Below are 26,710 nucleotides of genomic sequence, written 5' to 3'. Positions count from 1 at the left end.
GAAAAGTCTGTGGGGACATCTGGAAGAAGTTGCAGTCTTGTGAAGAAAGAAAAACAAAAAGAAATGGTTCCTTACTCTTCCTCATCTGGACGTATTCATATGTGAATATGATACCTGCCACTGCTGCAGCCATCCTACCACCAGGCTGAAGATGGAGCAAACCCAGTGGAGAGGGTACAGCCAACAAGTCCCAGGAGACTGGAGTTGTCACACTCTTACTTATCTCTGTATTTTCAAAGCCCCCAACACAGGGCTATGCATATAGCAGAGGTTCCATATATGTTTGTTGAATTATTGAATAAATACATGACAATAAAGTATATTTTAAAAGCAATCTTCAAGGTTTTTTTTTTTTTTGTTGAGGAAGACTGGCCCTGAGGTAACATCTGTTGCCAATCTTCCACTTTTAACTTGGAGGAAGATTGTCCCTGAGCTAACATTCAAGCCAATCTTTCTCTATTTTGCATGTGGGATGCTGCCACAGCATGGCTTCATCAGTGGTGCTCAGGTCCACGCCTGGGATCTGGACCTGCAAACCCCAGGCTGCCAAAGTGGTGTGTGCGAACTTAACCACTAACCACTGGGCTGGCCCCTATCTTTAAGCTTTTGAAGGAAACATAGGTATTGAATAAGTAAACGAAGATGTAGAGAATGAAGAGTAGATGAATATTCAGTGTTTATAAATAGAAAATGCTGTGGTAGTTAGCACTAGAAAGCAAATTGGATAGATGAGACAATTTTTTGGATAGAAAAGAATTTTTGATATAAGAGACTGAGGAACATTATATAACATCCTAATTTGTGTCCTCCAAATATTATATTTAGTTCAGTTCAACAGATTTTTTTTTTAGCACTTCCTATATGCAGACCATTGAAGTTAAAAAGGCATAAAACAGGGCCCTGCTGAGTAGGTGACATACAATATGATTAGGTCTTGTATTCACTCAATTCATCATTTTTGGGTACAGGAATCTAGATTAGACAAAAGATATGACTTTCTAGAAATAAAAACTGTCCATGTTTTGAATGGATGACTAAGGGGCTGCCCTGTTGCCCCCAGTTTACAGTCAGTCCTCCTGGGAGCAAGATGATGACAGAGTACAGAAGTTCCTTTTTATCTCCACGACATGGGTTCCAATCAGCGGTGTGCTGTAGCCAGTTTGTACCAGCTACAGAAAGTGTGCACATCTCTTCCCAACGCCACCGTCAGGGTCTTCATCTTGGTAACAGGGAATCAGCCAAGGTGGGATTATTTACACCACAAAACCTGACACAATCAGACCTTTTCAGAGTGCTGGTTTACCAGCACAGTGCTGGTTCCAACATAATAGGTATGAAGTGCCAATCTACTGGTATGGCAGAAGCTCTCTCAACACGAAGCACCTGGCTATGAGAACACTGTCATGTGGTAAGGCCAAGGCCCTAAACGAGATGCTTTTAAGGATGGGCAGGGCCTTTTTTATTTCTGTGTCCCTCATTATGCCTATCAAAGTGCTTTTTGAGCAGTAGATGCTCAGTATACTTTCGTATCCTTGAAATATACCGATGGCACAATCTCCATTCCAGTTTGAGATACAGACAAAAATTCATTTAGAGTATTTCCTCACTTTTTATGATTCGTATATTTAAGAACAGTTGAGACAACAATTTTTATAGTCATTTAGAATTTTTTCAAGGGCTTTCAAATTTATTTATCACTTTATAATCCCTATGCCTCTGAGAAGTAGATCAGGTAGACTTGCATGAGGTCAAATAAAGCCTTTCAATTTCAGAGCTTTTGGGGGTACTCGAATGGCTTTGTAATTGCTTTGTTGTTTCACTGTTTCCTTACTTTAGGAGGCTCTGCGGTTATGACAATGTGTTACCATCTTAAATGTTTTCTGTTTCTTCCCTGTGACCCAACAGTATCCTCCCCTCTCCCTGCACAGCTTAGCATCTCTGGCCATAGAAAAACCAACCAATAGATTTGGTCTTCCCCAAAGCTCCAGTTCTGGATACTGCACTTTGGCAGAAAAGAAATCACCATTTACTGATTATTTGAGAGCCAGTTGCTTGAATTCTGGCTGACCATAGACATATATTTGAGAAAGCCTTCAGAAAATCTTAAAAATCTCTAGTTAATTCACAGATTACCTAGGCTTTCTTGGATAGCATTTAGACTGATCAAGAGAGAGGAAGGAAGAGTTGGGAAGGGGCGTTTCCTTTGCTCTCCCTCATTGTTTTAAATTTCATGTGCCAACTTGTTTTCCCCCATACTCAAGAGCCTCCTGCATGGCTAACATTACAGTGGGCTAAGCAACCAGTGTTCAGAAGAATTCTTAACATGGAGGCTACATCGTGGGAGCTTATGGGCCCAATTAGGTCCCTGAACACTTTTTGTGTCTAATCCACGTCGTGTTTTAAACTTAGTTTTTTCCAAACATTTAAAAATTCTAAGCTTCATCCAGAAATCTGTTCTTGAGATTTTTTTTTTAAATAAAAATGACTTGGCTACCTCAGGTCTCCATGCATGTAAGAACTGAGGGTTAGTTCACAAGTAGCCAAAGGGTCTCATTTAGATGCCTCCTGGACTCTCCTTTCGCCTTAGTTCTTACCACTCCTGATAGTATTGCTGTATTTACACACAAAACACTTCACCTATCTGATCTAGTTAGGCCCAGAACATATTTTAATGTGCAATATCTGTGGTGATTTCAAATTTTAACTGAAGTGAATTTTCCCTTTCAGCACATTCACCCATCCCTGCATCCCCTTATTTATTCACCTTCTCTGGACATGCTCCCGTGTGCTAGGCACAGAGAATGCACAGAAGGCAATGACAGGGTCTTTTCCCTTGTGGAGCTTACAGCACATAAGAGCACAGACATGTAAACGAGTAATTGCAAAATACCATGTGGTATGCACCATAACAAAGGTACACACAGGCAGAGTGGGAAGTGGCAAATTCTCTGAGGAATGAAGTGGGAATCTGGGACATTGTCAAAGACGAGGTGATTAAGAGTGATTCTTGTGCAGTAACCTGGAGCCTGTTGGGTGGATAAGTAAGGAGGGACATTCAGAAATAGAGAGATATGTGAAGGAAGACCATGGCCTGTTTTTGGAATATAATATTCTAGAGTCTCTTGGGCTTGAACATCCTGAAACCACGCCTCATTGGGTGGAGCGAACCTATGTTCTCCTAAGCCTCTTCAGTCTCTATGTCCTCCAAGAATAACTATACTCACATAGTTAGTCTTCTATCTACAGAAGAGTTAATCTTCCTCATGTTTTTGGCCGAATAGCTATTGTCTGTTTTCTATGTTTAAGGCCTGGTTTTCTGATTCAAGATCTGTAGGGTACAAAAGACAGGCAGTGAGAAATATGAGCCTCTGATGAGCTTGTGGACCAGTGCTCTCAGTGACAAATGGCCAAGGACAGAATTTTCCAGAATTTCTTCTCTTCATTACTGTCAGTGCATGGTTGTTTTCGGATGGACATCTGTTATATGAGCATCTATAGCATCTACTTATCGCCATCCTAAGTTATTAACAACAAAAGGAATTAATCTTTATGCCTGATAATGGTAAATGCTCAGTAAATGTTTATAGAATGAATGATTACATAAGACCTTGCCAAATCATATAAAAATGGTTCTGAACTATATCATTTTTTCTGTGCCAATAATTATCAGCATTCCACAACTAATTTCAAGAAGACAATACCATGGCAAAAATTAGCTGGTTAATTTTAACATTAGTCAGGCATAAGTGGCTAATGTTAAGTCTACTAAATAATAGAGAGTGCTCATCAACTCAAGTTACACTTACCCTAATGATGCTAAGTTAGTATTCACAATATTGCAATTTTGTTCTTCCACAGATTTAGTATGAGGCAAACCCTTCTGATTACTACTAAGATTGGTTGATTTATTATGTAAAGTTTGGGCACTGCTATTTAGTATTCCACAGAAAAAACATAAAATCAGCACACCTTCAATGTTTAACCTTGATTTTTAAATTCCTAAAAGTCTAACTCATGGTTTTTCCATCATGGGGGCAGGGGCAGGGGGTGGAGAATAGGAGGAGTCCAAAGAACACTATCATAAAAACAGTGGTCATTTAGTAAACATTGATTATTTGTTGATAACTTTAACGTTGATTTTACTATTGTGACATGAATAGTACACTTAATGACTAGTGGAATAATCACATAATGAAAATAATCACTAGAAGTCAAATAAATCAAAAACTGTAGATAGAAATGAAATGCTTTTAAAACTTCTAACTATTTTTCAAATAGTTACTTATTTGCCTTATTTATGGAATATATACTTATGTGCAGAATTTTTGATATTTACAGATGTGGAGAGAAAGCTTGTTGTTTGCAGACTATTTATTCACTCACGAATACTTTACTTCCAATTTGCTAGCATCATTCGTATATGCCTCTTCTTCTGAAACACATAGGAATTATATGTACATTCTCCCCTCACTTAAAAAAATTTGCCTTTGCTGATGAAATAAATGCAAATTATCTCACTGTATTTGATGTCTGTCCTCTTCTTATTAATTTCCCAAATTCATTAATATTTTAATCTAGCCTGGCTGCAAAACATCTAACTTAGAAACTGGGTTTGAAAGTGGTTCAGCTATGAACTGCTCAAAAAGAGTGCGGAAGTTTCCCTTTGAAAAATGCCATTTTATACACAAAGACCACTGCAGCAACAACATTACTTCACGAGAAGCACAGGCAGAATATGGCTGCATTCAATTTGCATGCAGGTGGTGAACCTCTTAAGTGGTATTAAGGGATGAGCCAGGGTGGATTAATTTCCAGTCTTTGATATTCATTAACTCCAGCTTCAGAAAAAAATACAAGGAGATGACACAATTACCCTCCGAGCTTCACCCGTCAGCAGCAGCTTTACAATCTCAAGTTCATAACGCCATCCTAATTGATCGAAAAGGGGCATACACCTTCAGTAAGAGGTGAAAATATGGGATGAACTACTGCAATGACGGTATTTGACTTTGGGACAGTCAACCCCACTCTGGAAACACTTAGTAAAAGAGTCATCATTGTTTATTTTCTAAGCCACCTGTCAATAGCTAGCCCTCTATGGTTTTCAATAATTCTCTGCCAAGCAAAACACAATTTTGGCCTAAAGGTAATGGCGGCCAACATACACTGTCCATTTCATTCGAAGAAACTAGCATTTAGTTTCATCACTTTATTTCTATTTATAGATCACAAAACCTTTGACAGAGAGATCCTTAGTAAACTCTTCAGTAAACAGGAAAATTATCCCATTGGAAGGAAGAACAGAAGTTATCAAGCTGTCTCAAATCCCTTCTGGAACAAAGCGGCAAAAGGAAGAGATAGAAATAGATCATGAGGAAGAGGAATTTGCTTGCAGTATCTAAGAAGTAGCAATTACCGGCTTGATGTTTATTTACCTCTGGAGCTTCATATATTTCAGGGTCATGGTGTAAAGCTGCAGGAAAGATGGCTATTGAATCTCCCTTTCGCAGACAGTAGTCCCCAGTCTCTGAAGGTAGAGTCAAATCTTCTTCAACAAAACGCATGATGACAGAAAATGAGCATAGTCGTAAAACCTCAAGAATCGTGCTTTCTGAAGGAAAGATGCAAGCAACAGCTTATTAAAATATGACTTCTCCTGAAAGTGCTCTCGATTTGCCATAAAGCTCATTACCAATAGCTTTGATTGAAAAGGAAACTCTTTCCTCATCAGATCCATTGAACACCAAGAGGGAGCCAATGGTGGCTTTAGATGGCCAGACAGAGGAGGAGGTGCGTGAGACAGCTGTGGCCCGGCCCCAAGACAGCTTCGGAGCATTTCATAGACAGGAGGCAACAGTACTGCAATTGGGCAGAAAGTCATTAATTAGGATTTTTGTAGGAAAGAATGGTTTGCAAGAGAGGAATACTGTACTGTGGGTATATACATCAGACACTAAAACAGTACCCCAGTTAAAATACACCGCTGATGGGTTATTTCACCAAGCTTGGCAGCAGTGACGTCTTTAAAGCCAGGCTTAGGCATTTAATAACCACTTACGCAGTTAATAGTAAAGTAATTGTAGTAGTGCTTTCTGAGACAGCTTAACACTTAATTTCTTTTATGCTAGCTGTAAATAAAATGTGAGTCAGCATTTGCTGGAAAAATTTCAAAGGGAAAATACTTTTGTAGGATTCAGAAGAAAATCATATTTGCCTCAGCACCCAGGGAAAATAATGGCCACCATCATAATCTGGAAGATTCCAGAAGCTGAATGTCCTTGCTTTCCCAGTGGCCTTCACCTTTTGCTCCTAGCACGACAGATTTTATGGCTAATTTCCGGCAATTTATCCTGGCAGTTTGAGGAGGAATTCCTTTGGGAATAATATGCATAATTTGCATAAATCATTCTGATAGCATGCATATCAGCATGTAGCTCCTGTCTAGGTCTGCATCTCTGCCTTCATAATCAAAACTGACTATGTTTTCACCAGCGTGAATGGGTCCTAGAATATAAAGCTTGATTCTTTCTAATCAGCAATGTGAAAAAGAGCTCCAAATGGAGTGTTTTTCCCTCTTCACATGGTAACAAATGGTTGTGTTTATGGCTTGCAATTTAGAATCGCACACACATACATACATACACACAGCCCAGTTTCTTAGTGTTCAGCAAAGCTCTAAAACACAGAGTACCCAATTATTAGATTATAGAGGCGGACTGGTCAGTGAGCGCTTACATCAGCCAAAAAATAAAAACAAATGTGATTGCACTAAAATTTAAACCTACGCACAGCTTGCATAGGGATATCAAGCAGCTTTGGGTGCCTTCTCCCAGGAGGTTTTTCCCTAAGCACGCATTTGTCTAAAGAAATGAGGCTGCGGTCAGCTCTGTGTGGCCAGTGTGGTGATTCAATGTGACGTACAGTGAGGCTGTGCATATTCTTTTGGACTGCCTTCGTTATTATAATCAGGCAGAGTCAAATCGGTTTGTTGGTGATGAGGCCAGAAAAGAACTTTGGTTTTGGAACATGGACTCTACTGCAGATAGCCACAAGGCACCTGACACGACGGATTTCAGCTGGCAGGATACCAGCGACCAACATTTCTATGGTGAAAAGCGAGGGTCGGCTTTCCATGTACTGCTGCTGGCTCTGTTGGATCAACAACAGCACAGCATCATTTTAGCTTGTGGTGTGAAATGGTAGCTGACATATGTAGCAGTGCTGTTCACCCAACAAGTCCAGTAGGGGTGTGGGAAGAAGAAATACAAAAGCAAAATAATTGTGGGGTGGCTGCTGTGACAGGGCAGGCACTTAGCAGTTCGAATAACATGGTCACATCCGATTGGCTGACGTGCTCCCGGGAAGCATGGCAGCTTGCGCCCACTGCAGTATCACAAATGACAATTGGGCAAGCATATCTTATGCAGAAGTTAATCACAATAATGGAGCACAAAGTGTGGCTTAGCGGTCAGATCGTAAATGACAAATCTGTTTTACCTTCCAGTACCAGTTATGTGTGCAAGACGAGGTTGGCTCTTCCTCTGAGCGATCATGCCGATAATCATTAGATGACAAAAGTAATGAGTTGCATTATTATCAACAATGGAGAGTGGAGCTTCCGTGGCTCTGTGTTACAACCTACAGACACAAAAGCCAGCAGCTTTTTCCACCAGCCCCAGTAAGAATGCAGGCAGAGCTATACGTTGAGAAGAATGACAACTGCACAATAAAAAAATTGCAGCCTCTACTTGTAGTTGTCATAGTTGAGCAGACACCAGCCAGTGCCACTGACAGGCCAGCTGGGCCCTGGGAGGACTTCCATGCTGCACCAGGAGGTACACTAAATTATCCTGCACGGTAGAGCAACATCTGTTTCTGTGCTAGTGCCGAACAAACAAGGCAATTTAAAACATACCAAGGGATAACCAAGCAACAAATGAACACGACCCTCATTTTTTCCCCCTTCTCACACACGAGGTGCTAAACTTCATTGTGCGAGCACTCCACGAAGGAGAGGCCAGGTTGGTATTTGATAAGGTGTTGTCAGAGAGATTTTACATATTTCCAAAACGGAAAGAAAAAGCTTATAGTATTGTTATTCTTAGAATCTTCCTTCCCCCCCTTCTATCTTCATTTCTTTTATACCAAAGCTAGCACTCAGTTCTCAATTCGCTCTAGAATTAAAAAAAAAAAAAAAACTTTCCATATACTTATAAATATTCAGTCTTTAAACCTAATTTGCTATACTTAGTTCACATGCCTTCAAGCATTTGTCTTCCAATTTCCACTGAATAAATGCGTACTAATGAGAACTAGAGCAAGCTGCTGAGGCAAAGCTGGGTGACTTGGGTCTGGCCTGCCACCAGCTTGTGATAGGCGGGCAAATTGAGTTAAAATGAAAAGTCTTGTCAGCTGAAATTCAACATGGTAGCCAAACAGCAAGCTGTCAATCATTCCAGCCAAAACAAGGGACCGCAGGTAATAAAAGGTCATTGTGATCATTAGTGCACTTGGCTTTCATATGCAAGTTAATTTTAATTAAACATGATCTCTATCTGTAAATGTTTTATAAAACTTATTGTGCATAATGGATTGTTAATTTATACTCACATTTAGCAGGTAATAGGGCCTTCTACTTATTAAATACATTGTAGAAAAATGGCCATCGAGAATGCAAATATTTGGGGGGTAATTTACACCACACACCGCAAGGTGCCAACAATTGCAATTGTGATTAAGATAAGGCTGCCTGTGTTTTATTAAGAACTGAGCTTCACCAACCAGTGTACACTAGGAAACTGAATTACGGATTTCCCACAATCAACTTACAATTCAGAGCTTGCACTACCTTCTTCACCTGGCTAGGGAAGATTTGTTTCTCTTTTCACGAGATAAAAATACTCTGATTAAGTATCCTGTCTAAAGCAAAAAGCTGGGGAGTGAGTTGAGCCAAGATGCCTTACAATGTAACTGTGAAGGGAAATGGCAAATGAAAGGAAATACTGGTAGAAAAAGACATATACACTTTCGCTTTTGCTCTCAGATCTCAATTCTGGCTGTAATAATTGACAGATGATTCTCATTTGCAGATTTAAAGCACTGAAGCAGTTTATGACAATCAATAATGCATGTTACAATGCAAACACAAATAAGCACATCCAAGTTTCTGCCTCACACTTAGGCCATGTCTGTATATGTGGAATGAATACACTGTGACATGGCCAGGCTGTTAATTTGGGTCATCTTAATGATTGGTGCAGACTGTCATACCATCTGATTAGTCATGGTGATCAGTGGATAGCAGGGATGGCTGGAGTGAAATGAACAGCCTGGCCCTGCTGCAGTCTCCTGGGGCTGAACACTAGGGTGATCTTAAAAAGAAGGTGGATGAGAAAGGGGGACAAGGGGATCTGGAGGTAGTACTTTCTAGAAGGTATGAGGAAATGGAATGAGGCTCCAGATGTGGGTGTGCGATTTTACATAACTGCCTTCAAAATAAGTGAAAAGGTAAGTGAGAAACTTAAATAATCAGATAATTTGAAGCAAAGTAATTTTTGGCTCAACAGTTGTATATTTTAAGTAAAGTTAAAAATAGATCTGAATTGGTACAAATGCCTACTTTCAGTCTGCATTGCAGACATGGCCTTTGGTTTACTGATCAAACATAGATATGCAAATTCAACATTCAATAAATGTTTATTAAGGTCCTACTTGGCTCAGGCCACTAGGCCAATGCTGCTGGTGGAAAAAGAGAACACGGCATATGGATCTGGCCTTCATGGACACTGCAATGTAGGTAGTTCAAAGTTGGAAGGTACCTATAAGCAGGAATGCTCCCCAAGACCCTAGTGAAGACACTGTACAATTTCTGATTAGATGACTACAATGATGGCATTCAGAGGGCCCATTTTACTAAAAAGTTATTTTTCATATTGAGCTTTCTCCGTCTAATTTCTACCCTCTGGAAAACACAAAGGCAAAAAGGATTCTAATCCTTCTTCGACATAACAGCCCTTTAAAAATATTCAAAGACAACTACCATGTCATTTTAAAATTGTATGTCAGAGATGATGTGGCCTTCAGTCTTTTGACACCCTGGATGAATTCAATTAGTCAATGTGCCTTTTCAAATGAGGCAGAACTCGGTGTGCTATTGCAGTTGGCAAAGTAGAGAGGAATTACCTTCTCTGTCTTGGATACTATACTTCTACCAATGTTTTGCAGGAAGCAGATGAACAACAGATTTTTGAAATCATATCACCATTGACTTATTTTAAGCTTCCTCATATCCCAGTCGTTATCAGCTCTGGCTGCCCATTAGAATCACCTGAGACGGTTTAAAAACTTAAATACTCCACCCCGGACCAATGGAGTCGGAAGCATTGTATTAACTAAAACCTTTAAATTAGTAGTTTGACCCTTGGCTGCACATTAGAATCACCTGGGGAGCTTTTAAAGCCATCAGCCTCCACCCTAGACCAATGAAATCGGAACCTCTGGGGCTGGGACCAGGTGTGAATAGTTTTTAAAGCTACCCAGATGATTCCCATGGGCAATCAATGTGGCGAGCCACTGCTTGAAACCCTTTTCTGCTAAGCCTCACATTTCCTTATCCTGTTCTTATACAGTTGACTTCTAGCCCAAAGTACAATAATTTGCATTCTCATTAAATTTCCCTTTTGATCCTTTCACCTCCCATTTGCAGCATTCATTATATTATCTTACCCTCTTAGCTTTGTGCCGAGCTGAAAATTTGATAAACATCCAAATCCATATTTTTCACTTCTAATCAATGTTTCCTTATATTTCGTATAAAAAGCTCGCTACCTGATTTCCTGTGTACCCCCTTGTGGAAAATGCCTCTACCCCCTCCTCCAGTTAGAAGTTTCTGACATGAAGTAGAATTTATACCTCCTGTACATCCCCATTGGAACAGAGGATTTTGTTAAACTTTACTATTGTTGTCTAAATGATGTACACTTTGAATTTTTCAAATACACAATTATTTTATAATAGTGAATGAGCTTTTTCAAAATAACACCCACAACTGTGACAAATATACCACACTAAGATGTTGACAACAAGGGAAACTGTGTGTGTGGGGTGGTATCTGGGAACTCTATTATCTTTGTAACTTTTCTGTAAATCAAAAACTATTCCAACATGAAAAGTTTACTTTTAAGAAACACCCACACACATCTAATGTAAACCTCTAGTCTCATCCTCACCCTCAAACCCAACTGCATTTAAGAATTAGTGATACAGATCCTTGCAAAAAACAGTGGTCAAGGTCACCGGTCTGTTTCTAGAGTATTTTGCCCTGAGGTGACAGTGTTTATGGGTTAGCGTTGAAGTTAGACAGACCCGGCATCAATTTCTGGCGCTGCCACTACCTAGTTGTATGATATACGTTGGTTAACTAATCTTTCTAAGCTTGTTACCCAATAACTAAATGAAGATGATGATACTTGAGGATTAAATAACATACGTAAAGCAGGTAGCACAGTGTCTGCCACATAGTAAAAGAATAATTATTAATATTGTCACTTATAACGCTTCATCCTGAAATTAAAAATACAGTTAACCCCATCATCCTCTAGGCCACACTGTCTGGTCTCATCCGTGTGCATATCATAGCGGGCTTTGATGAATTGAGATACAAAGGAGTCCTCTCCCTGGTCAGTTGGGACAATGAAAAAGTCCTCCAAGGATTCTTGTATCAGACAGGTATGAGGGAGAAAGTTCGGGTGTGACCAGAAAACCCAAATTAAAGTCCTGCCTCTCTCCTTTACCTCCATGACTTCAGGCAAGTTATTTAGCACCCTGAGTATTTTCTTGTCTGTAAAAGAAATGACAAAATCATAGCTACCCCAGTCGCCAGTATCTTGGTGAAGATCACATGACACAATGGAAGTCCATAAAATTGCTTTGAAATACTGAAATCATTAATGTATTTAACATGAACTACACCTAATAATCATTATTAATTGTTATTAAAGATTCTATATTTTTTCAAACTGATCATCCATTTCTGTTTCTTTCCCCATCCTATAATTACTCCCAAACAGTGGGCTTAGAAATCTTACAGAATTTTGCTAGAGAATCACCACAAGCTCATAATTCTAGAGTTATTATAAGATAGCATCTCCTCCTTTTAAAAAAGTATTACAAATTTTGCCGAGCTCTGGTTTTATAGCATCTCCTTTTATTCCATTACCCCACACTTAGGCCATATTAGCAACTTTCCTCATTTTCAGGCCAGGTAATTGAACAGAATCAGGTGCCTGCAATTCACTTGAGCAGTTCAGGAGTTATAATCCACTTGCCTTACCTTCTTCTTACTTAGAGTACATTTGCTCTTTTCACGCACGTGTGATACACAGAGAGCAACTCCTGTGGGGTAAGGTAGACTGGAGTTTGATACCAGCTTGGTTCACAAATAATTGAAAATGAAGAAAACAATATAAACATCATAGGGATGGCATTGAGGTTAAATATCTTTTTGGTGACAACAACAAATAACATTTATTGAATCCATACTTTTTAAGTTATTTACATGGATTATTCAGGGAAACCTTGAGGTAGGAAGTGGTACTCAGTGAGATTACTTTCCATCCATTTATCAAAATTTCAACTTTGAGAGCTTCCTCTCCTTGCATTATCTTTTTTCTTATCTTCTCTAAGAATCATCTTTTTTCCTTTTTTTTCTCCTATATTAGAAACCTGTAGTTCGAAATCCTACCTCTACTCCAAGTTTTTCTTTCTGGGAAAACTGAAAAATTCTAAGTTTTCTCCCAGTATTCTTAAACTTCTGTTCTATCAACAACTCTTCCTATTGAGATTTAGGCCCCAAGTAACAGTTATCTGAACCTCACTGTATTTACTAAATTATTTTAAATTTAATTGTAGAGAGATCTGCACTAATAGATATAAAATTTTAGTGAGGTCATGATAAGTAGAATCCTTATAATAAGTTACATAAATATATAAAAATATAAAGGTATGTTTTTCTTTATCTAAAAGAAAAAGGTAGAACAGTTTTAAAGAAAGATTCTCAAGAGCATTGGAAAAGAGCATAAATCTATCACCACCTCTTACAACAGACAATTGCTTTGAATTACTCAAACAGGCTTGATATTTAAAAGCCCAATCTATGTTACACATTTTAACTTCTGCTGACATTAAGTGTTTATTTATGTCAGAGGAAATTTGATACACGAGAGGCCTACAGGACGGAGCTACACATGTCAATAATATATGCACAATGATTCGCATCACGATAGGCCTATGACCCACTGAGCTCTGTCTTTATGATCACTCTAAACAACAGAAATCATTTTTGGTCAGGAATAAGACTCTCGTTTCTATGGCATTCTAACGTCCCTTTTCAACCTTGCTTTATAATCAACGTAGGCTGACATGCAAAATCTCTTAAGAAAAAAAGTCTTTCCCTTTGCTATACTATCAAAATTCTCCTTCCTGGTTAAAAAAAAAATGCAGCATTCATTTCATCCTTGTGATCCTTTTTCTTACAATAAAAATTCAAGATATCTTCTTTTTAAAAAAGAAATTGTACTTAGAATACATAAAACTCTTTCCTTAAGGAGATGACAAGGGGAAGCACACCTCTCAGACCGTGCGGTACAGCGCTTCATTCTGTAAATCTCGCCTTTGTGCATATAGTTCATACTCTTTCGATAGAGAGAAATACTCATGATTGAGCTATGACTAGATGCAGAAGTTACCTGTTGTGTAACTGGTTCACATAAAAATTTGCTTCAATCTGCACAAAACTATCTCGCGAAAGAAAAAATGCACACTGTTTTCTAGCAGCTTAAGTTCTCGTAACGAACAACAGTGGCCTCTGCTGGTAACCGAGGTCGTGATGAACAGAGGTCCACCTTCTAGACTGCTGAAGGCACTGCCTTTATCTACACTCACTGGTATCAGTTGTTGTTGTTCATTTGTTGATGAGAGGTAGGCTGTAAATTCATGAGGGCTCCCAGGATGAAATTCTTAGCTCTAGCTATGTAGTTAAATGGACTCGCATCATGGTTCTGGAACTTGCCATTTCTTCTGATCAAATAAATTTAAACTTTTCTGCTTTAATACCACAGTTTTAAGATGACTTTTTCTTTCAATAATGAGAAGTTGAGAGTAAAAAGAGAGTTGATGAATTTCAACTAAATTTTTAAGAGTAATAACTGTGTACAGAATACAAAAATATATCCCTTGAAGTTAATTGGTTTACTTCCTTGTAAATATCATCTGATTCATAAAATGCAATTGAAATGACTTGAATATATGGGAAATGAAATCTTGATCTTCATAGAAATCATAAGGTACACAGAAAACACTGTGTATCTATGTGAAGGCAACCACCCAGCACTTTCAGTAACTTTTGGGCATTTGTTCCCTAATAATTCTGAAAAGAAAAATAAAATAATCTTTGTATTGTAATAATGTTGGGAGTATTTTCTTTCCCCAAGCGAACATAAAATTACTTTGAAAATGTATGCTAAAAACAGCAAACTACCAAGTGATATATTTTTCCTAACTGACTGAACAAGCTAGCCAGCTGCCAGTACAAGGCAAGCTTCCTTCCATTGCCTCTGATGGGTCTTAACCTAACCAGTGGCAACGGTCTCTAGAACACTTGGGCTATTCTTCTTAACGACAGCTGGTGGTCAACACTGATCAAGACCAGTAGGGTCTTTGCTCCCAGAAGTTCCCATCAAAAGACCTGGAACATATTTAAAAGATAAAAAATGGAGGCCAACATGGGCTAAAATACTTGTCTACTTTGTCAAAGGAGTGAAGCAACAGAGACATATAAAGACTTACTCCTATATTTGTCTAAAAGAACCTGGAATATTGTATAATAAAGGATATCACAGGATGAAATACAGAAAGAGCATCATTGATATGGAATTTAACTTTGGGAATTAAAATTCATTCACATAATGATAGTGGTCTTATCAAAACTAGTAAAGGAGAATGCAATCTGCTGTCATCAAAAGCTCATGTCACATACAGGCCTATGTAGAAATAGAAAAACAACTTAGTCACTCCTGACCTCAAACATATTTAAAATAGTGACCATGCATAGTTCATGAGTCAGTGAATATTTTATAAAATATAGACATTTCGCATGGAGTAATTTGTAGTTGTTGCTTCTTTACCCTCCCTCCCTTCTCTTTCTTCTTTTTTCTTCCCCCCGTTTTTTTCTGAGTGTGTTTAAATCAGGAACTTCCAGCGGAAAAAAATTTTACTACATTTTTGAGAATCATACACTCCACGCTGTATAAAATATCCGATTCTCTGCCTGAAAATATAGACACCATCTTAGGGAAGAATAAATACATTTTGCACACAAGTTGCCTTTCTGAAATACTTTCTTTTTCAATCCCCAAATACCTTTCTTGTCAAGATAGTGCAGCAGTGTTTGGAAAGCATTCACATGCCAGCAGATGCTCGGAATCAAATGACTTAATAGGCATAAAGTTTTTTTCAAATAATTGCAAAGCTTTGGTTTAGCCTTTTGCATACCTTGCATAGTTAATTACCTAGGCCTTAATGTTTACATGCAATGAGAGTATCTACAGCTATAAACTACATAATTTATAATTGATGTAAATGGGTGTTATTATGTCAATTAGACAGCTGTGTCCTCCACCTCTTGGTAAACAGCTTTGAGTGATAAACTGAGTTTGCAGAGAGGTACCTTCTTTTCTTCATAACAGATAAAAATAAATTACCTAGGTAGACCAGGCTGTCCAATTGTTCTCTGGTGAGGTGGATGGAAAATCCAGACCCTTTCTTTTGACCTGTTGACTGCAGCAAATGGTCAATTTCGTCACGCAGCACTGCCATAGCTTCTGGGTGCCGTAGAAGGTAATACATCGCCCAGAACATAGTTGGAATAGTGTTTGTCACAGAGGCCCAGAGAAAGCCAAAATGATGTGCTGGGAGAAAATAAGTGAAAAGGAAGATTAATAGCGTTTATTACACTGATTAGATTTGCAGTGTGCTAATTAAAAGATGTTAGGACACAGACCCAGCCAAGGATCAGTGCATGCTAATGAGGACCAATAGGCTTCTGAAGTCTAATTTTCTGCTTAATGAGAATAGTTTAAAATGTAATGTGTGTGGGGGGGTCGTGAGGTGGGGGATGAGATAAGAGGAGTAAATGCAGCTTAGTTATACTCGTTCTCATTATCACCATTAAGTATCTTGTTTTACTACCTCAGCAAAAAAAAAAAAAAAAAAATCAATTATCACAGAGGGTTGTTTCAGAGTAAAACATTTTATCATTAGTCAATTAGAAAGAGCATAAAAATTTTCAAGGTCGCCATTTTGTCTTTTTATTTCAAAGGTCTATTGTAAATTATTTTATTTTAGACAAGCAATCATTCAGAAGTTTCTTACCTCCTATTTCAAAGTCCTTGGGCATATAGTATTTCTCCAGGATATCTTGCCTCATTTGAACAACTTCTGACCATCCTCGTATCTTAGCTAAGTTTTCTGATGTCAAGAGTTTTATAAGTTTCTTTCGAATAGACTTGACGTTTCCTAGAAGTTCAATGGGTATGTCTGATGCTAAATACGGGAATTTGTCATCAAATTTTAACATATCTTCTCTTAGCTCAGTAATAAATTTTTTCCTATCTCCAGCAAGAAGTTTTCCATGTATGGTTGTAAATGTGATCTCAAATATTACTGAGCTGCAGAATGTCAACAGGCATGCCATCTCCCAATTTGTGGTTTTTAATAGTTGGGGTTCAAAAACTTGTTTTAGATTCTGCATCATGTTTTCCATGAGTACGTCCAAAGATTTCCCTCTTAAACATTGATAGCAGACATGAAGCTCATTATTCAGGTCATCATTGGTTACCAACTTTTTGATGGAAAATGCTTTCACTGTTATTTTATTACTAAATATTCGAAAGCTTAATTTGTGATTTTTCATCACTAACTGGAACTGGAAAGGGTCCAGGATAAACGTTATGTACTTTCCTAAAAGAAATAAATGAGAATATGAGCTTATTTGGTAGCAAAAACAAAACAAAACAAACCCTTGAAATCTGAAAATATTTTAATCAAAATTAGAAAGAACTTAATAACTAACATCTAGAAAGGTGCAAAGTTTAATAAAAATCCATTTCATTCAAAGGTCCACTACATGTTTCCTTTTAAAATGGAAGATGGTAGGAAAAACTCTAGAAGCTTGAAGTTAAATATTCTGAAATTCATAATGACTCAAAAAAAAATTACTGTTCAAGGGGCTGGCCCCGTGGCCGAGTGGTTAAGCTCGCGCGCTCCGCTGCAGGCGGCCCAGTGTTTCGTTGGTTCGAATCCTGGGCGCGGACATGGCACTGCTCATCAAACCACGCTGAGGCAGCGTCCCACATGCCACAACTAGAAAGACCCACAACGAAGAATATACAACTATGTACTGGGGGGCTTTGGGGAGAAAAAGGAAAAAAAAATAAAATCTTTAAAAAAAAAAAAAAAAAAAAAAATTACTGTTCAAATTTTTATTTTAACTAAGTACCTAAATATTTAAATTATCCTTTAAATATTCTTAGAATCCCTTGACTTAAAAAATTATCATATTTTTCCCCAACAATATAAACAGAAAACAAACAAATAAATCAAATTGGTAAGATGACATTACATTACTAATTATTTATACTTCATGAAGAGCTTTTTCATACTTGATATCATGTTAGCTTTGGTTGGATACAATAATTTGAACTCAAATAAATGAATATGTGGTATGAAGCAGGTAGTCACAAATGAATGTCTAATTAAACACTAACAGTAAATCACAAATGCCAGCATTTTCATTTTTATAGATGAGAAGATAGTGGCTCAGGAGATTCAGTAACATGTCCAAGGTCACATCCTGATTTGTGACTGAGACAGGATCCCAATTCCAATTCCATTCATGCAATCATCCATTCATTCAGGCATACATTCAAAATTTATTGAGATCCAGATACTTGGCTGGAGATTTTTCCTCTTGAGATATAAAGATGTGAAGAAATCATTGTAGCATTATGGATAGCGATAAAGAAGAGATGTGAACACATGTAAGTGAAGCAGAAAGTGGAATCTGCTTCAGTCAGCCTGGAGTTATCAGCAAGAGCTCTTTGAGGTGGTGACCTTTTTTTCATATATGAGTGTTGTCCAACCTTACCTAACTAAAAGACTTAGGATGCTGGTTAAAAATACAGATTCCTGCCTGATTCTGATTCATAAGGCTTAGAGGTGGGACCTAAAATCTCTATTTTTGAAAAGGGCTTCAAGTGATTCTTTTAAGAAGGCACAATGAGGAACACAGCCATACTATGATCTGTCAAAATTGGCAGGCTTTGGAGAGTTTCTAGCCCCACCCCCCCACCAGCATTCATCAGTTGAGAAGGCTGCAGAAAGTCAAGAGAGGTTAATGGCCAAGGTCATGCCGCCATTTTTAGTGCCACAGCCTCAACAAGAAGTCACTCCCTGTACACTGTTCTTTTCCTTACACAGTACTGATTTCTTCTCAGGAGAGTGCTGGTTTAAGACTTCTAATTAGAAGTATTACACAGAAAGTGTTCAATAATCACATCTAATAAGCCTTTCCTTTTCAAGAACACACATGAAATTGAGACGTTCCCACAAATTTTAATGCCTATTTGTTGTCTCTAGAAAACAATAAATAATTAGACATTAAAGTTTATAGGATCATCTACACTTTCCTCTTCACCTCATCATTCTTGTGTGTGTGTGTATGTACGTATGTGTGTGTAGCTTTCTTAGATGAACAACTTCTTGCTTGTTATTTATGGTAACTCAGCATCACAAATTAAATTCGATGTGGTACAAGATTTAGGATAATTTTTTGAATTTAATTTTTAGAATATTTTGAATAATTTCAACCGAATCCTAGAAACAGGATTAATGTTTTTTGGTTTTACAATTTTAAAACATAATTTAAGTTTTTAATATCCATAAATATACATGTGCTATGATTTAAAAAAAAATAAATCGTATGACTTGAATTTTATTCACTCTACTTCTCCTTGATTTATTTAATAAGGCTGGCCAACCTAGGAATGACGGTAAAGCTGGAAGTGGCTACTCATTCTGGTCTGATCCCAAACCTGCATCTACAAAGTAAACTGGATTTTTTTTTTCCCTGGGGAAAGTAAAAGGACTCAACTGGATTTGGGCATATTTTGTGACACCTGCTTTGCCATAGGAGCTTAATTAAATAAAATTGCTAGCATCTGCCTGACAAATAATTGAAAAAAAGAGTCAATTCTTTTATTTTGCAAAAGATATAATTTTAGGCAAAGCTGTGTATTTTCACAGGTGGTGATTCATCCTTTCCTTCGTCTACTAAAGAATTTTGCTACATAGCTTTAGGGTTATTTTAAGTTAATCATTAAAACTTGGAGAATATATAAAAGGTTCAGTTTGTAAAACACAATTTTTAGAGGATATTTTGAATTTTTTCCTACCAATTTTCTACACTCCTCAAAATCTAAGTGCAAAGACAAAACTATATTGAGCCATGACAGCATCAGCTACTGGCCATCGGCCTCCTAAAGAAGAGGCTGCATGCATGTTAGAGTTTTTGTCTACAATTCATTGCAAATAACCATATATTCCCTCCACCTGTCTTTCTTTATCTCTTCTTAACGGTCAGGCTACGGGAAGAAATGATGAGGTTAATTTCAAAGAAAAGCAATAAAAGCTAAATGTGGAAAAACTGGTTTTGCTTAACATTTTTTTTTTAATAAGCAGTTGTTGCATAGAAATGATTTTAAATCATTACTGCTTTGTTGAAAGCAATTTGTTTGTAGATAACATTCCCATTCTTTTCAAGGCTCTTTACATTGCAGGACCTGGATTTTCTCTTTCTCGTTCTTGTTTTAATTTTCTTCAACATCAAGGCGTTGTGTTTTACCTACTACCTCTCTGCCTAAGATGTGGATTGCTTTAAAAGTAGATATTTTGATTTTCTGGATTTTACTTTTCAAGTGGGTTTGGAAGTACTAATAACCCTGGAGATGTTAGCTGGCTTTCCAACTTTTAATCTTCAGTATAAACAATTTAAGCTAAGTTTTCCAAAATTAATATTAATTTAAACCATCTGTCCACCATCTGCTAATGTGAGATGCAAAACCAGAGTTTCTTTGTAATCTTTAATCAGACAGGAAAACACATATACATTCATAAAATGAATTTAAATTTCTTAACAAAGGAAATCTGAAAAGTTATTCTGAACGCCATGTATTCTTGGAGGAAAATTAACTTTTGCTCCAGTGTGGTTTTATGTCAATGAAGGCCAAGTGTCAATGGGCAAGTTGCCTAGTTCAGAAAGATCACAGGCAGAAACAATACCCTCTGGCATGTTTTCAAAAGAGAGAAGAATGCTGTCAGCAGTTGACATGAAATATTGATTTAAAGAATTTCAGTTTGCATTTGTCTAAAATATAAACGTCAAAATGGGGCTCACTTCTGCAGAAATATATATACATATATAAAACCATCCTTTTGAGCAGTAAATTTGAAACGGGGTCAAAATTTTTAATGTCTTCTATGGCAATAACTTCATTCTCTTCTCTTTTTAGGAGCTGACTAGGCCTGAGGACATTAACTAGCCTTCCTGTATAACCCGCACATGATCCTTTGCTAAGTCAGTGGCCCTTTCACTTCCTTCAAAATTACTTCTTTTAGGAAGGTGAAGCTACGTGACGCAAAGTATGCCAGTAAATGTTAAAAAAAAAAAAAAATTAGGTCATTCACCCTGATATCTTATACACAAGAAATTTTACATCTGGATCATTATAAACTGAATTTTTGTGTTTTCATTTCAGACATTTGGGGCTGTACAGAGACACATTCAGGGGAATTCAGAACAACTACTTGACTATTTTGAATAGAAATGCCCAGTTCAACAAATAGGAGATACATTTGAATTTTAAAGATATTTTCCATAATTATAAGGTTTTCATCTCCATGTTTAGCTGGTTCTTCAATAGAATTTTTAAATCTGAAGCTGAAATATTAGTTGGAAGAGTGGAATATGAACCAACCTTTATGTTATGGGGATGACCACATTATATACTCCCCCTCTTATTAGGGAGATTTCACTAGCTGTTGACAATGATGTGCAGTGGTGCTTCTCTGGGGTGACATCTAGGGAAAATGATTCCGCTGCACCACCACACAAAACCAATTAGAGAACTATTTTCTGCGACAGGTCACGAATTTACGTGGTTTCTCATGAAAAGATGTACCTTTTAATTTCTTTATTAAGATGACATCCGTGTCCCTTGAGACTTTTTGGGATGACAATCATTTGCTCATCATGCAAGAACATACACTCACTGAAATCACATTATGGGACAAGGGTGGAAGACGGTGTTCCTCATTTCACATTTTCCAAATAAGCTATTTTGCAAACTGATCATTAGAATCATATACATTAGCAAGACTTCTTGACAGGAATTTATTCAAACTCTAGTTAAGAAGCCAAAGGAAAGTAGAAGTACATATTCAAATGTGGTTGTCTACTGTGGGGTTCAAAAACATAACAGGGTTAAATTATTTAGACATTAGAAATTCAGCAAGCTTCTCACTATCCGAGATTAAGGTATCAAGCGTCAGCAGAAATTGGTTGTTTTTTGAAAAGTGAATAAAATTATTCAAATCTGCCGCAAGTTTCTGCTTAATCATCTTAGGTTATTTTTGTATAATGTATCAAAAAGGAAAACTGAAAATTTCTACAATGTGCTGTATCTACTCATCAGAACATAAGGTTTAATTTTTTTAAAGTAAGAGTGACTTTATTTCAAAGTGAAGAACATAGTTTTGTACTATGAAGCCAAAAGCTCACTTGGAATAGAAGCACCAGCTATGGCCTGTATTTGTACTATAGCATTTCATCAGCTCTAAGGTTTTGGATTTTTCCTCATCAAGTATTTACTGTGAATCAATCAGCGCGGAGCTCTAGACTGAATGCCGGCAAGAGAGGAGCTAGAGAATTACGAAGGGAAATAGACAAGCGAATTAGCAATAAATTCACAATTTATTAAATGTTATGACACAAGTGATATCGGGAGTAATTGAAGCCTGGAGAAGAGGCATTGAACATAATGTGGGGAGGGGAAACGGTCAGTGAAGGCTTTTGGGAGGACGGGATACGTGACTAGGGCCTCAAAAGATGAGTCCATGACAGTCACCTTTTGAGGATGACTCAAAAAGAGAACAGCATTCTGGGAGAAAGAACAGTGAGAGAAAACACAGAAGCACAACAAGGCATGGTGTGTGAGGAGGAAACTTCAAACAACTTGGTGCACCAATGGTGCAATAAACACAAGGCAAGCATAGCAAGAGACAAGGTGGGAGAGGTAGGTGGAGCCCAGATCTTGGGGACCCTTGTGAGGATTACATCATATACTGTAATTTTTCTATTTCTAAGATGCATGATTTTTTTTTTTAATTTCAATTTTTCTCAAATCAGAGTGTATACAATTACTGTTGGAAGAGACTTGTCACCTGCTAGGCAAAGGAGTAAGCTGCGATGAAACAAATACTGCCTGTTCATGGGCGAACTCAACCATGCTGACAACTTCATCCAGTTGGATCATTTTTCTCTCCCAATTACATTAAAATGGTAGTACTGAAAGGAAGCCACCCTATGTACAAAAGGTTGCTTCTGATGCTCGGTAATGTAATTACAGTAAGAAGAAATTGCCCAAATTTTTTAGGAATAGAACATAAAATTCCAAGGCTGGTTATAGGAAGACAGAAGGGGTTGAACAAAGAAAGGAATGGTAAAGATGACCCAGATAAGGAATACTCAGAGTCAGTGAAATACCCAGAAGGTGCAGTGTCAAGAGAGTGAAGGAATATAGTGTTTCTAGAAGGAATCAGGGATCAGCATTGTCAAACCAGGTAGAGGGTCTAGTCAGGTGAGGGCCCATTAATGACCTCAGCAAGGCAGAAGGCTGGTTATAGTCAGGAGGTCTCTAGGAGATAAGCCATGAGTGGCAGCAAATGTAGGTAACACTTGAAAAATCTGGATGTAGAAGAGAAAAAAAAAGTGAAAAGTAACTAGAAGGAGAATATAGGAGAAGCTTAAGCATGATTATAATCTAAGGGTAAGGACCCAAGAAAAAAATGAAGACATACGTGTGAGAGGAATAAATAACGAAACTCTAGCCCAGAGGAGGCAGGAAGTAAGGGTCATAGGGACATAAATGGGTTGTCTTGAATATTCTTTGAAATTGAAGGAGAGATGGTAAGTTGTAAGACATGGGTACGTTTGGTAGATATGTGGGGATCTGAGTGAGATCGTATCTGATATCTTCAATTTTCTAAGGAAGGAAAGGAAGGAGAGTGAACTGTGTTATCAGAACCAGCGAAGAGATGGGGAGCTGGAATACAGCCTTTTTCTGCCCTCCCACCGGCACACCAAACCAGAAGTCAGAGGGCAAAGTAGTGTGGATAATCTAGTCTATAGAGATCAGCCTTCCAGGACGGAGCCAGAATAGACAAAAGTGAAGAAAAGGAATATTCAGCCCAGGTGATAAGCTGATGCAGAAGATTGTGTGCAAAGATGACTATGCTAAATTCCTTCTCTCTCTCTCTCTATGTTCTCCTCTGCAATGTGACTCTGCGCCCAGGAAGAGCTGGAATCTAGTTCCCTGCCCTTGAATCTGGGCTAGCCTGTGACTTGCTATGACTAATAGAATGTGTTGAAAGTTTGGTTTTGTAACATCTGGGCCTAGGCCTCTAAAGGCCTTGCAGCATTTCCTCTTGCCTTCTTGAGAGACTAGCTGCCATGTAAGGACATCTTCTTGAGGATGAAACGCCATGTGGAGAAGGAGGCCCAGCTAGACACGTGAGGAGGCCATCTTGGACCATCCTGCCCCAGTCAAGCAGCCAGATGACTCAAGCCACACAAGTGACCCAGGCAAGATCAGTTGTTGCTCTAAGGCACTAAATTTGGGGGAGGTTTGTTATGCAGCAATAGATAACCGATACAGCTGGATAGCATGGGCCTTAAAGGAGGATGAGCTAAGAACATTCTAGCTTCTCTCAGCCCTATGATGTTGGGATATGTAGTAATATTGCTGTTTTTTTTCTCGTTTTGTAAACATTTTATTGAAGTTAGAAGCATAACAAACATTTTTAAATTAAAAATACATTCTAGATCAGTGGTTGCTAGGGGCTCAGGGGAGGCGAAGAAGAATGAGTATGTCTAACACAGGGGAATTTTAGGGCACGGAGACTATTCTGTATGATACTTTAATGGTGAATACATGACATTATACATTTGTCAAAACCCAAACAACCGTGCAACACAACGTGTGGACTCTAATGTAAACTACAGACTTTCAATAATGTATCAACATTGGCTCTTCAGTTGTAACAAATGTACCACACTGATATAAGATGTTAATAACAGGAGAAACTATGATCAGGGGAAAGAGAGGGATATATGGGAAGTGTCTGTACTATCTGATCAATTTTCTGTAAACCTAAAACTGCTCTACAAATAAAGTCCATTAATACATTCTAGCTTTTTTAATCATTCTTAAAACCAAATCAAACCAAACCAAAATGCCAGGTGATGCCAGGAGAGTGGGATTCCCTAGGTACCCTCAAGAGAGTTCCATACTGTCATGTACCACATAATGGTGTTTGGGTCAATGATGGACCACAGATATGACGGTGGTCCCATAAGATTAGTACCATATAGCCTAGATGTGTAGTAGGCTATACCATCTAGGTTTCTGTAAGTACACTCTATGATGTTCATACAACGACGAAATCACCTAATGATGCGTTTCTCAGAATAGATCCTTGTTGTTAAGCGATGCATGACCGTAATTTGTTTTTTAATGTGAGGATTGCTATCTAAAACATAGTTTCCTTTTGTATTAGCTCTACAAATAAAAGAATAATATAAAATAATGCCATATTTTGCCTAGAGAAAAATATAATGACATTAACGAAGAAGTGAGAAATTATGACATATGTAAGGTACTCACAGAAGTGCTGCTTACCTGCAAGGAGAATGGTGAAAATGTCACCATGCTGCTTTTGAAGAGTTTTCAAGAAACCTAAGGCATCTTTTTGTAATTTCAGGGACTCTCCAAGGTAAGGAAGCCAGCCTTTTATCAATGGAGGCTCACCAGGTCTCCTATGAGGGAAAAAAAAAGGAATAAAAATAAAAAATTGTTATTCTAATACATGTGGGTTATCAATCCAGTCTAGAAGCAGATGGGGTGAATTGCACTGCTTCTTACAATTCTCTTAGTCAATGATTCTTATAAATATACACATTTATTTATTGAATGTTCAGTATGTGTGGCTCTGGGGTAGATTGTTTAATTCACAGCTTTTGGTAAGCAACTTTTTAAAGAAATTGTGTATTACAAGGCTTAAATGGCTGGCTGAAATGACGGACACATTCAGTAAACATTTTGTGCGCTTGCTGTGCTCTGGGTGTTAGATGTCAGGTAGTTTAGTTGCCAAAGTAAAGCTCTTTGTTATCAGGTGTCAATTAGGCTGGAATTACATAACTGGAAGAGAGACAATAATCTCGAAAAATCTTTTAACGCTATAGAGAACAATTGAAACCTCAACATTATTTCCATGAGGTATATTTTGACATATTCTTCTATGAAGTTTTTTATCCAAACTACAAATGAATAGGAATATTTGTTAAATTTTACAAGACAACTTTTAACATATGAAGCATATTCGAGGAAACACCGAAATACTATGAGTTAAAAAACAAGTTTCTTCTTTTTTGACCTCTAATCCTAGCAAAACTGGACTTCAAAATTTCTTCCTAGTCATCAATTGGTGAACTCAATCTGATTTAAAGTAAAAAAAAAAAAAAAAAAGAAAAGAAAGAAAAATCCAAAGCCATTTTATCCTAGAAGGGATTAAAACAAATATTCAAGAGAACTCTGAGGATTCTCTAGCCCATCTGTGAAGATGACTTATACTACACGCAGTGCAACCCATTTTGATTAATCACAAGATATTCCCAGCTCAGATCTAATCAAAGATCAAGATTATGATCATACTCAGCATGAACTCTTACGGAGCTAGATTAACCCTATCAGAAGCTCTTATTTTCCCACAATGCAACATGGCAGAATTAAACTTAAAAAATAAACACCAGATCTTTCGGGGTCAAAAGATAAACCAAACAAAATACATCCAAGATGTGATATAAATAAAGGAAATAGGTATCAAAACTTGGCTTTCTGTTTTTAGAGGACAATTTATTTTTATACTAATTTACAAAATGTATGCTATTGTTTAATTCCTTATACTTTAAAATAGGAAGACAGGAAACGGGGCAGAGAAAGGTGCATCTTATTCTTCAGCCTTTTCCCAATTACTTTCTTGAACGCAACCTTTAGCAAGAGTGACGTGCTTTTTGGAGAAATATAAGAAACTACTGTACCAAGAAAATATTGTAATGGTCAATTTTATATCCAAAGATTAGACAGGAAGAGACTGTACATATGACTGTGGAGTAGCATCCCCAAGTTAGAAACTGCTGTGCCCTGTTCTACCAACAAATGATCCTTTCAAAACTGGCAAGGGATCTAGTTCACAAAATTTCCTTTCAAAACATTAACCCTCTCCCTTGGTCTACTTTTACTCTGTTTTGTTCAATGTTGTT

At 37.6% G+C, this 26,710-nt stretch overlaps 1 protein-coding gene across 2 annotated transcripts in view; it reads right to left on the bottom strand.

Moving 5' to 3' along the window:
* CYP7B1 (cytochrome P450 family 7 subfamily B member 1) overlaps positions 1-26,710 on the bottom strand; it is a 174,779-nt gene that overhangs the window by 6,562 nt on the left and 141,507 nt on the right. Inside the window, exons 2-5 of one of the 2 annotated variants that reach the window (XR_011493176.1) lie at positions 25,071-25,207; positions 16,429-17,016; positions 15,759-15,965; positions 5,436-5,859 (exon numbers count right to left, since the gene is read on the bottom strand). Coding sequence is in view for 1 of the 2 variants with exons in the window: in XM_014845890.3 (XP_014701376.1) it covers positions 5,436-5,611; positions 15,759-15,965; positions 16,429-17,016; positions 25,071-25,207 (1,108 nt within the window). In the remaining variant the exon portion in view is untranslated. The remainder of the gene's footprint in view (positions 1-5,435; positions 5,860-15,758; positions 15,966-16,428; positions 17,017-25,070; positions 25,208-26,710) is intronic. The other variant, XM_014845890.3, reaches the window with a different exon arrangement.

The sequence above is a fragment of the Equus asinus genome, chromosome 12 (assembly GCF_041296235.1).
Source record: "Equus asinus isolate D_3611 breed Donkey chromosome 12, EquAss-T2T_v2, whole genome shotgun sequence".
In the NCBI taxonomy this organism is placed as follows: Eukaryota; Metazoa; Chordata; class Mammalia; order Perissodactyla; family Equidae; genus Equus; species Equus asinus.
Note: the sequence above shows the minus strand (reverse complement) of the source record. Positions and strands in the feature narration are given on the sequence as shown.